Here is a 12,406-nt window from a genome sequence, read left to right as displayed (position 1 = left end):
GAAGCCTACTCCCCACCAAACAAGGATACCATCCAAGGACCCTGAGATTATGACCCCGGCTGAAGTCAGATGCTTAACTGAGCCACCCAGGTGCCTCTCAATCTTCGACAAAGGAGTCAAGTATATACAATGAGGAAAAGACAGCCCTTCAATAAATGGTGCTGAGAAAACTAGACAGCCACATGCAGAAGAATGAAGCTGGACCACTTTCTGATTCACACATGGAAATAAACTCCTGAAATAGACCCGAAACCATAAAACTCCCAGAAAGAAAATAAGCGCTTATTTCTTGGACGTTGGCCTTTGCAGCATTTTTCTAGATGTACCCCCTCAGACAAAGAAAACAAAAGCAAAAAGAAACTATTGAGACAACACCAAAATAAAAAGCTTCCACCCAGTGAAGGAGACCAACAACAAAATGAGAAGGCAGCCTGCTGAAGGAGGGGAGATACTTGCAAGTGATATATCCTATAAGGGCTTAATATCCAAAATACATAAAGAATTTGTATAACTCAACACCAGAAAAAATAACCCAATCAAAAACTGTGCAGAGGAACTGAATAGATAATTTTCCAAAGAAGACATCCAGATGGCCAACAGACACGTGGAAAGATGTTCAGTATCACTAAACATCAGGGAAATGTCAATGAAAACCGCAATGAGATACGACCTTACACCTGTCAGAATGGATAGAATAAAAAAGACAAGATATAACAAATGTTGGCAAGAATGTGGAGAAGAAGGCACCCTTCTCTATTGTTTGTGGGCCTGTAAATGGTGCAGGCATTGTCGAAACACTTTGGAGGTTCCTCAAAAAGTTAACAAAGGAAATACCATACAATCCAGTAAATCTACTATTGGGTATTTACCCAAAGAAAACAAAACAAAAAAACCCCACTAATTTGAAAATATGTATGCACCCCTATGTTTATTGTAGCATTATTTACAATATCCAAGTTATGGAAGCAACCCAAGTGTCCATTAATGGATAAGGAAGAAGTGGCATATATATATATATATGCTTAGCCATAGAAAAAAATGAGATCTTGCCATATGTGACCATATGGGTGGATCTAGAGGGTATTAGGCCAAGTGAAGTAAGTCAGACATCCAAAGATAGGTACTGTATGATTTCAGTTACATGTGGAGGCTAAAAACAGAACATACAAACAACAGAAAGGCCCATAAATCAGAGAAGAAATTGATAGTTGCTACAAGGGAGGGAGTGGGGGGTGTGGTCAGAATGGGTGAAGGGGAGTGGGAGGTACAGACTTCTAGTTATGGAATGAGTAAGACATGGGAGTAAAAGGTCCAGCATAGCAGTCACAGTCAATGGTATTATACTAATGTTACATGGTGACAGATAGTGGGCAACTTGTGGAGAACAAGTATAGTGAGGGGGGTTGTCAAATCATTATGTAAAACACATGATAAAAACGAATGGAAATATGAGTAAGTAACAATATACTGTATGAATAGCCACATATATTTGAAAACGAGTGATTACTAATCGAAAAGTACAATGATGGAAAAGTTAACTCACTGCCGTTTTAAGATAATAAATCTGATGTAGACGCAGAGCAGATGGTGGGAGGAAAACACACCCCATGATTGTCCGGAAGAGAGAACAAAGTTTACAAAGATTGTAAAATGAGAGGAAGATGAAGAGACATGGAAGATAGAGATATCTGTTCCATTTTAATTTGAGAAGCAGGGAAAGGAGATATTCCACAGGATAATGGCTTAATCCCCAGATTCAAAAGCTCCAATAAATTCCAAGCAGAGTTAATGAAAGGAAGATCACGGGTAGACACAGTATGATGAAAATTTGAATACCAAACAGTGGAGTGTGATCTCATTGCGGTTTCGGACTGTGAGGTGATGTGAGAACACTGGAAGCCAGAAGAGCTAAAATAAAGTATTAACAGTATTGAGGGGGAAAAATGGCAGCCAGTCATTAACCCTGAGCTACAAACTCAGTAAAAACGTTCTTTAGGAGTGAAGGAGAATTTCATATATTTTGAAAGCACTGAAGTATTTTTGGACAAAACACAGTTTACCACCGTAGGACTTGTTTCGGTCGGCTATTGCCATGTAACAAAAAAAAAAAAAAACCCAAAATTTAAGTCCTGTGTATGTCAGGGGGGCAGCTCTTCTGTTTTCAGCTGTGGAGCAGCTTTGCTTCAAGGTCTCGATCTGCAGGCTGACTGGAAGTTTCGCCTCCTGTTCCTCTTAGTCTTCCAGGACTTACAGACATGGCTTTAATGGTCAGGGCAGAAGGGTAAGAGGGTAAGCCCCTTGAACCAGCATAAGTGTTTGCCAGTACATCAATGCAATGGAGAACCATATGTGATGGACATCAATAACCCAGAGCATAAGACCTAAGTGTGGATGACTCAGAAACATAATACCGAGCCAGAATGTCTCAGAAGAACCTCAATGTGTGACTCCATTTATGTGAGTTCAGAAGGGAGGTTCTCCATGCAGCTACTGTTGGAGTGCATACATTTGCGCTAACTAGAGAGAAGCAAAGGAACGATAGCTGTGAAATTCCAAATAGTTACTTCATCGGGAGTGAAGGGAGGGCATGAGGTAAGGATGTGCAGGCATCAGTAGGTATCGTCAATATTTCTGAGTGATAATAATCTATTTCTTAAATCTGAATGTTATTTAAATGTTGACTTTTGGTTGTTAGTAGTGTTCTAGAGCCACATGATTGTGTATTTCGATACATGATAAAGCCAATTAGAGAACAGTAGTGAGTGGGTAAGGCAGCCTCAGCCTTCCATTAGCTTAGAGCACACCAGGGGGAGAGACAGGTTGGCGAGCTATCACACATCCGCGGTCACGATGGATTTGATCAGTTAGCATTTGTCCTGATTAGTTACCCGAAGGTCAGTGAGCTCAAGTGATCTGGATCCCATGGAGCAAGGCTGGGACCAGAAGCAAGTCGGATGGCTCTCGGGATCCTTGATGCTCGCCCTTTCCTTCCATCTGCGCCATTGAACCATTTCCTTTTGTCTTGGATTGTTCGTTCAGCCATAAGTTAGTTAAAAATCCCTAGAGAACACAGAGCAGGTCCTGCACAGTTTGCATCTCCTATCTTTTATTTAAATTTCTTCTATCTTGCCAAATGCGTAACAGTGCCCCAGGTTTCCCAAACTAAACCAAATAAGAAACTCAAAACACAGACATCAAAGCGTGATGGACCTTACATCTGCAAACATTATGGACCTACATGCTGCAGACTGCATGGTGGCATGCCATTGGGCGAGAGCTGTTTTTCATCTTTCTCTTTCAGCAACAAGTGTTACCTGCCCTGGAGCATGCCACAGGAAAAGCTAGCTTTCTATCACAGCCCCTTCAGCAGTGAAGAGGGACAGAGCTCACCATTGTAGTTGAAAGTGAAAATGGAATATATATATATATATATATATATATATATTTTTTTTTTTTTTTCTTCTTGTAAGCTTTGGACCCTGATGCGTGTCTTCCTAATTTTTAGTAGAACGTCAAGTACGTAGCAGTTACAGAAATTGGAGAAAATAGCCAGTACTTTCCCGGCCATTTCCTTTCAGTGCAATGTGGGAGTTAGAATTCTGGGCCAGAATCTGGGTAGGAAGGTATGCTCATTGATTGGCTTCAAGCAGATCTGGTAGCTGCCTGTGTGATGTGACTCTTGGTGTGTCTATTAGAATATGCACACCCGATGATTGCCAGAGGCTCACGTTCCAGTGCTCCAGCTGTCCCTCAAAAGCTCTCTTACAAGCTTGTTTGCAGATGCTGGCCTCTATTAAGCTCACTTGAAATTCCTAATACTTTTACTATTTTTTGACCCCAAAGTCATCATTTTTAGAGCTTCTGTTAAAACCAGGATGATCATATAATTTATTGTCCAAGTTAGAAATTTTTTGAGAGTGAAATGGGGTTATTGGTCATTTTACCAAGAAAGTAGCCCCTGTGAGACTAAGGATACCCTGGTTTGAGCTGACGTGCACCTTCTCTCAGTGGTTCCCATTCCAACGTCAATCTGGTCACCTCAGCTGGTTGTCACCTGGAAGGCACAGACCGTAATTTATCCTATTCTGTTTTACTCAAGGTTCTTTGCGATTGATGTACTTTAATGAAATATTTTAAATGTCATGAAAGTAATGTTAGCAAGAAAATCGGAGGGAAGGTGTGTGTCCGCGTGTGTATTCAGTAAGGCATGATACAGTTCCTTGACTATTTGTCAACGTGTGCGTTTTCAACGAATTTTGCCTGTGCTTGTTCAAAGAAACCATTATCAAGATTCACGTTATGGAATGTATCCCTGGGAACGGAAACTTCTCATACATTCGCATGCGGACCGACGAGTCATGACGCCCACCAGTCAAGAGGGTTTCCTTACCCAAGGCCTGCTACACCTACGTAAGGGTAGGGACCCTGTTCCTGTTGCTTGACCTGCTCTTGTCTCTGCCTTGCAGCCTCAGTGGCGTCCACCTGCAACGATCCAGGAATGCCTCAGAACGGCACCCGCTACGGGGATAGCAGAGAGCCCGGAGACACCATCACCTTCCAGTGTGACCCTGGGTACCAGCTCCAAGGACAAGCGAAAATCACCTGTGTGCAGCTGAATAACCGATTCTTTTGGCAACCGGACCCTCCTACCTGCATAGGTATTGCACAACAGTCATTTTATAGTTTGGAATGAATGCATGTTATCATGAAAATTGCTCCATAAATGTGTTATTTCTCCAAAACGATGTCTCCAGAGTTTCTTACATGCCCTCTAGTTCAGAGACTCTATGGAAATTTTAGTGTAAACCTTTCAACCTTATTTTATTAGGTGAAGTAAAGAAAGTAGTTTACTTAATGTACCGTAATCAACATTTATCTAACATTTCCTATCCTTAAGAAATCTTGTAAAAATATGGGTCAGTCAAATTACTGTAATTTAAAATTCTGGGTGCCAGAATATTCATAACCCTACTATTGGTATTCTCATTTTTAATATAGAGACATGCCCTTCAGCAAAACCAACTCAATGAAAAGTATTTTCTTTTTTTAAATGGTTCTTCTATAATACTGGAACATTTTAATAGAATCCTGAAAACCAGAAATTATACTGCTTTGGTCAAAATGAAGATAAAAGGAGAAACATGCTTCTGAAATTCACTAGAATTTCATCGTTTGACCTTATTGAAAAGGTATCAGTTGGTTTTCCAGACTTCAGTTTGAATAACTATCCAAGATATTCTATCAAAAGTATGGTTTTAGGGCACTATATAATTTTATATAAAATAGTAATTACATGCAGATTGTCCCCTCATTCAGTTAAATATTTCACCATAAATACCTATTTCATCTTATTTTTGAAAGAAACTCTGCTAAACTTTATTATTTTAATGAACTGTCACGGTTTAATTTGTACTTCTTTATGATCTGTTTGAAAAATGTAAAATTTAATTAATCTGTGGAGAGAAGAAGTGATAATGAAATGCTATGCACATAGTTAATAGGCCATTTTGCATAGGGTGAACTTGAGGGGATTTTGTGATTGAAATGTTTTTTATTGTCATATACACAGCGGCAGAGGCATTCTCCGTGGTGCCGTGCAGCTGGGACACGCAGGTCGTAACTTCCACTAAGTGCTCCGAGTACTGGGAGGCTGCGTGAGGTCTGGTGGCTCCACTTATCAGAGTGCTCAGCCTTGTCCAAGAGCGGCCCGTGTGCACTGGGTGCTTTGTGCCGAGTTTACCTTCTGTAAATCCAGGGCGCCGTCCTGCCTTTTACTTCCAGCCACGTCCTCTGGAGACTTGCAAGATTTCTGTATTACTTTTTTAAAGTAGAGTGACTGCCTGTAAATGCAACATCATTTTAAACCATGACTCTGCTTTTAAATTGACAAGGACACTCCCTCCACCCCCATTTTGCACGATTTCAAACGCATGGAGGTGCTTTCCAGACCAATACTGGTACCCGTTAAACTCCAAAAGAGTATATTTCAGTCCCCATGATTTTAGACACTTGTAAAATGTGACCATCTTCCCAACTAATCTATCATCGTTCATTAGCTTATATCTTAGTTATATAACTTTGACCAACGAGTAGATATTTTATGAGCTGAATAATCCAGTTCTCAACAGACAACATAGGCAGCATTTCCTCTGCCTTGAGGATGGGCCCCAGGCACAGGCTTAACTCACTCTTAGGCAATTGGCTATCAATTGTGCAGACAGCCCAGCCTACACGCATAGGCATTATCTAACAGAAAAATAGAAAATGTGTAGTCGGGAATAAATTAATGTTATCTTTTCATTACATTGTAAACATTTCTTTTCCCCCAGAAATGAGGCTTATGTCCTCCGTAAGAAACCCATCCATTAGGATGGCAGCTGATTGTGCCTTAGCACCCATGTAAATTCTGCTCTGCTGACTTAAGACAGTTTTTAATTTTATGTTTTAAGCTTTTTCCTTATTAAAAAATAATACATGTTCAGTTAAGAGAAGAAAAGAGGAGAAAAAGCTGTCATCTTTCTACCTGGAGGCAAATACTATTAACATAAACATGCATAAATAAGCATCATAATTATTTTATGTATGTCTAATCTATTTTTAAAATGTTTTTAAGTGACAGCATCCTGCTTCTTTTGTAAATTGCACTTTGACTTACCAGTACTGAAGGAGGACCTCTTTGTGCTACTACGTATTCTCTGCTAGTTTGTAATGACTGCCCAGCATCTCTGAGGACTGGCCAACACGGAACACAACGATCCTTTCTTCATGTACACTTAGGTTGCTTCCGTCCCTCCTCTACTATGATGATTGCAGAAATGAACCCTCGTGTTGCAAAACCCATCCATGCTTATTTATAAGTGACATTTTTCTACAAATTTATGTGTTTCCAGGGCTTTTAAAACATTTTTCAAAACTCTTGGGATTGTGCACCAATTTATCACCAACAGAGCCATGGGTGTTAATTTTCCCCGAAGGAGGGGGGGAAAGCCCCATGTACATTGTTTTTAATCTCATAATTTTATATGGGCAGAAAGCGATGATTCTTTGAGGTTTTAAAAGGCATTTAAGTTAATAGTGAGGTTGAATGGTTTTTATTTCATATTCTTCTTGGCCATTTGAATGTGTTCTTTCCCAACTGGCTGGCCTACTAATTTATCTTCCCCCTTTTATTATTAGTAGTCCTTCTCCTCCTGTTTTTGGTTCTTTCTCTCTCTTTTCTGAAATCTCTTAACCATTCGCCTGTTGGTATGTTGTCCATACTTCCACAACCTTGTCATTTGCTGCTGATTTTTCTTGTGGATGGTTTGGATCGCTCCCTTCCTTCACTTCCCAAAGGACTCTAATGGTGGAGGCACCTCCTTTTTGGGGTTTTCAGCAGAGCCCAGAGGACTTGCCTCCAGACCAGAGAATGCTCACCGCTTTCTAGTTCTGAGTGACGGGTCCCTCAAAATCCCCATGTCCCCATTTTCTTATATAGCTTGCAATCCCTTTTGTCCAAGTCCAAGTTATTAAGAATTCTGAAAAGCAAGAATTTACCCTAAGTTTACAGAAATTCATTATGTGTCCACATGTAGCCCTGATCAGCAGGGAGGCTATTTCAAGACTAGTTATGTTGTTTAATGGCATAAACACGGAACCGTCTTGATGCGGGAATGTGGATGTGTCTCATTAAGGAGGGTTGCTTCAGACCGTGAGGGATGGAGACGTGACCGGGGACAAGGAGTGGGGCTGAAGGATTTCAAACAAGGCACCGAGGATTGATAGAAATGTGTGGTTTTCATTTCTGCGTCCGTTCCCTCCAAAGTATTTCCTGGAGCGGCTGAGTCACATTTTGTACTCATTCCTCATGCTATCCAAAATATTTTGCAAGCTTTCAAATTAAAACCTAATGAAGCTAAAATGAAAAAAGCCTGACCCAACCAGAGAGCAAACATGGTGAGACGGTGCTATTACTCCCCTGGAAGCTTCCAGATCACCTCATGTAGAAATGCCTCCTTGGGTCTGTTCAGGATAAGACCAGGACACCCCTTTGTTTCGCTTTAGTCAGTACCTAGTGTCATCCCCAGATTCTTCCTGCTGGCGACACCCTGGAAGCCAGTGGCCTGAATCTGTCGTTCTTCATCTCGCAAACCCTGCGTGCAGTGGAACGTCCCCAGACCCTGGGGTACCCGGTGCCTCACCTCCAAGCCACCTGCCACCACCCGCGCCCCGTTCTCCGCCTGATGCCGTGAGAGGCAGCCTCCTGGGAGAGCTGATTAGTCAGTGGTCTCAGCAGAGTTTATTAAAATCAGACTGCTTGCTGGGGAAATGTGGGTTTAACCATTTTTGTGAAAATTGTATCATATTACTCTTGAGGGCATATCTGAATTCATTATAAGTATTTCCTATGATGCTATGTAGAGTTTGCCTTTAATGAGACTGAATTTTAATAGAAAGTATAAAACAAATTCTAGTACTATCTAAAATATATATGGTATATAAAATATTTATATATAAAATATTTATTTATTTATTGAAAATATTGTTTTCAGAAGCACTAAATGAGTATGGAAAGACATAGCCATCACAGAAATTTAGAACACACGTATCTTCATATAATTTCCAAAAAAGTCGTGTGTGTGTGTGTAGAAAAAAATTACCAATTAGGGTATTTCTTTCTCTACTTACCCTTTTTTTCCCCTAAATGCATACACAGTCAGTTATATGAATACAATATCTCATTTAGATGGAACATTATAATTTAACTGGGCTGATTCCTTAAAGCAACTTGGTGACAAGCCACAGTATTTAATATGAAGAACCATAAACTTAGCACGTTCCTGAATGCATCTGAAATGTATATACTTGTGAATTTTGCAGTGTTTTCACACCTTCCACATGATGGAAGATTTAACAGAAATCCTACGTAGTAAGTGAAACCTTCCTAAATGTTTTGAGGTTTAAGAATGAAAATTGGCTTGCCTATTAACATGGTTGAACTTCATAACTGTCATCTTCTTAATGTAAATGTCAACCCAGGTAACTAAAAAGTGACAGGTATAAAAAAAGATCAGCATCATTTAAAGTGCTTCTTTCGATGGTCGGGTCGCCTACTGAGCGTTGTGATCACATAACATTTTTAGGATTGATGTCCCAGATCACTCTCTTACTGGTTCCCTATCCCAGGATGTCACTTAAACTTTGTCAGTTCTGTCATTTCTGAATTGTGTCCCAAACCGTACACCTATCAGAGGATGGTGAGAAATATGTGGTCACAAGTATTTCCTGAATACTTGATCAAAAACTGTGCCAGGCAAGTGTGAAACACAAGTGAACAGGAAGCATGCCTTCTAGAACAATGTGGCAATGACTTTGTGGACCAGAAAGGACAGAAGAATTAGCAGGACCATAAATGTTGTTCGTGGGGATTTCATTCCCCTTCCCAAGTGTGTGTGTGTGTGTGTGTGCGTGTGTGTGTGCACACGTGCACATCCTGGGAGCATGGACGAGTAAAGTAATCTGTAAAGCTTAAAATTATAGCAAGTCAAGTTTATTTGTCAGCAGTTTAAAATCCTCCCTAAAAACATGGTGGGACATTATATAAAAATCATGAACAAGCCATGAAAAATGTATAGCCCTCCTAGGTCTTAAATTTCCACCTGGAAAAGTGTTCAATAACCCAACAGGTAGGGCATGTCCTTGTTGAATTCTGTGGTGTCTTATCTCTCACTGACCGGCATTGTTTCTCTTCCGTGACAGCTGCCTGTGGGGGGAACCTGACCGGCCCTGCAGGTGTCATTTTGTCACCTAACTACCCACAGCCGTATCCTCCTGGCAAAGAATGTGACTGGAGAATAAAAGTGAATCCTGACTTCGTCATTGCCTTGATATTCAAAAGGTACCATCTCTCGTAGAATCCCTGTTGACAGAATGTTAAGGGTCATACCTAAAAATTATGCCGCGTACCCCTTCATGCAGTGCCCAGTTTTACCCGAATGAAACCCTTCCATCTTGTTCCGAGAGCTGCTACCTCGGGCTGCAAAAGGACATAAATGGAAATAGATTACTTGGCTGCAGAGCATTCTACTTGTCTGAGGACAGACATGACATAGCAAGAATTACTTTTAAATACTATCTTGCATGCTGTATGTTCCACATGAGAAGGCTTCATTTACAGAATAGTCAAGAAGAGTAATAAAACAGTGATAGAAATGGGCTTAGTTTAATGTCTCATCAGTGTCTCCTATTCCCCACACGTGTGATAATGAATTCACTCCCCTCATACGTCTTGTCTGACATTCCCAAAGGTAGCCGCTTGTATTTGTGATAAAATCTTTATTATCATTGAGATATCATCACTTGATAGAATTTTGAAAATGGAAGTTTCCCCAATGTGGTTGCTGTAAAGTCTGAATTAGTAGACGTTATCCTTAAAAAATTACTGCTGACTTACTCCTGCTAAACTTGATGATGAAGTTTCAAACATGCTGATTATCTTATAAATTCTATAGGACTATCATATTACTTGTATCTGGTGTATCATAATTGAATTTTTTTGCAAATCCCAAGACCTCCACTTCTGCATTTTGAACTAAAGGAAGGGGCGTTTTAAAAAATAAGTGGTTCTAAAGGTCGTGCTATTGACCTCTTACCTCTCTGGGGTGAAGTGGTCTAATTACATTTATTTGTCAATTCAACACATTTCCTTTTCTGATGTTTATGTCACCGTTCCAGGCCTGGTGGTGATTATCTTCCTTCACTTTCTCCCCCTGATGGGATCTGAATCAGTGTAATTTTAAACGCCTGTGGTGCTCAATTTAAGTAGTCTGATAAGCCATCGTGTCTTGAATTTACCCAAGCTGCTATAAATTTGCCTCTTGATGAATACTTAGTATGTCTCTCAGCTAGTACACAAAACCACCGAACATTTGCAGCTATATTTTTGGACATCTTTGTGGGTTTTGTGAATGTTAACTTCTACCAGTGCCTTCCTTAACACCAGGAGACACCACTGGTACCAGGAGATGAAAAACAAATTAACAATTAAAAGCCTTTTAGAGAACACAGAGCCTTATAAATAAGAGTCTCCTATCTTCCGATGTGTCACAGTGACTGATTATCAAGGTTCCCCAAGTGCAGTCCATGTGATAAGACAGAAGTTTTTTGTTTTGTTTTGTTCTGTTTTTTTTTTTTTTTCTATTTATTTTACACACCTCTCTGGAAAGAAAGTAAAAGTAGAAAATCTCCAACCCTTCTTCCACCTTTTAGATCCCTAAGTCCTTAGCGGACTCAATTTGATGGAAAATTCACAAAGTTGGGAATGATCCTGAGACCTCCCAACCAGATCGACTTAGTAGATAGAGGGGGAACAGGAAGCAGTGGGTGGGGGACACGGATTTCACCCCAGCAAAGGGGGACTGACACTGACACATGCTGCCCAGATGCACGGTTTTAAGAACGTGAGTCAAGTCAAGTGTGTTTCTGTGAGGCTGGGGCGGGTGGCCGCTGGCCTTACTACCAGTGAAGACAGCGTATTACTAGACCTGGAGCACTAGCTCCGAAGGTCATCCCGGTACTTGGGATGACTGTGGAGGGACAGCCTCTTGCAGGCCTCTGTCACCTGTGGGCTCTATGCTACTCACACACTGGGACTCAAATTAAATTTGGCTCAACAGCTGGGCCAGACTTTAATCTCTTGTTGGGGTTCATGGACTGTGCAGCTAGCATAAGTAGAAATACGGATGGATTTTACAAATGGAATAATAATGAATTATAAATTTCACTCCAGACTTTTATGCATGGATCATGGTATATCCAAAGAGAGAGAGAGAGAGAGCAGTCAGAAGGCTTTGTGTCTGTGCCTTGTTGTATTTCCAGTGCTCGAAAATTATCTGTCATGATAATTACCTAGGCCAGCTCTTGGGGCACAGTGTGACTGGATTCTAATAACATTCTTATTAAGTATTACAAAAAAAGTTCTTATTCTAATTAAAGCCCACTTGGTTGATACTGTTCCTGTTGGTGCCTTTATCCTTTCTCTTGCCAAATTTTTACTCCTTGTTCATTTCTGATTTCAAGGAATCTGTCAAATGATCAGACTAGGAGACCTTTTACAACTTCCTTTAGTAAATATGTCCGGGGACCTCCCACGGGACCCAGTGTAGCCTTGACATAAGGCGGGACGGCACGATGCCCAGCTGGGGTCAGGATTAACGTTGGGTCCTCCATGGTGCCCCCTCTTTGTCACTTCCTTTAGAATGCGGTGGGTGATGTCTGAAGACAGCTGTATTCCTTGTAATCCCTTGAATCTGCAGGAAAACAATGCCACCTTAACAAAGCCCATGTTGGTGACTGTTAAGACTCCTGACTCTCCATCCCTGTTGTCCCCGGCCAGCTAGAAGGAGAGAGAGTAGAAGGTGCTCAGAAT

At 40.8% G+C, this 12,406-nt stretch overlaps 1 protein-coding gene across 3 annotated transcripts in view; it reads left to right on the top strand.

Moving 5' to 3' along the window:
• CSMD1 (CUB and Sushi multiple domains 1) overlaps positions 1–12,406 on the top strand; it is a 2,014,336-nt gene that overhangs the window by 1,739,564 nt on the left and 262,366 nt on the right. For all 3 annotated transcript variants that reach the window (XM_047713603.1, XM_047713595.1, XM_047713613.1), the window contains 2 exons: positions 4,467–4,658; positions 9,739–9,877. In XM_047713603.1, the coding sequence (XP_047569559.1) occupies positions 4,467–4,658; positions 9,739–9,877 (331 nt within the window). The remainder of the gene's footprint in view (positions 1–4,466; positions 4,659–9,738; positions 9,878–12,406) is intronic.

This window comes from Lutra lutra, chromosome 2 (assembly GCF_902655055.1).
Source record: "Lutra lutra chromosome 2, mLutLut1.2, whole genome shotgun sequence".
Lineage (NCBI taxonomy): Eukaryota > Metazoa > Chordata > Mammalia > Carnivora > Mustelidae > Lutra > Lutra lutra.
The sequence above is the reverse complement of the archived record's forward strand: the minus strand, read 5'-3'. Positions and strand labels throughout refer to the sequence as shown.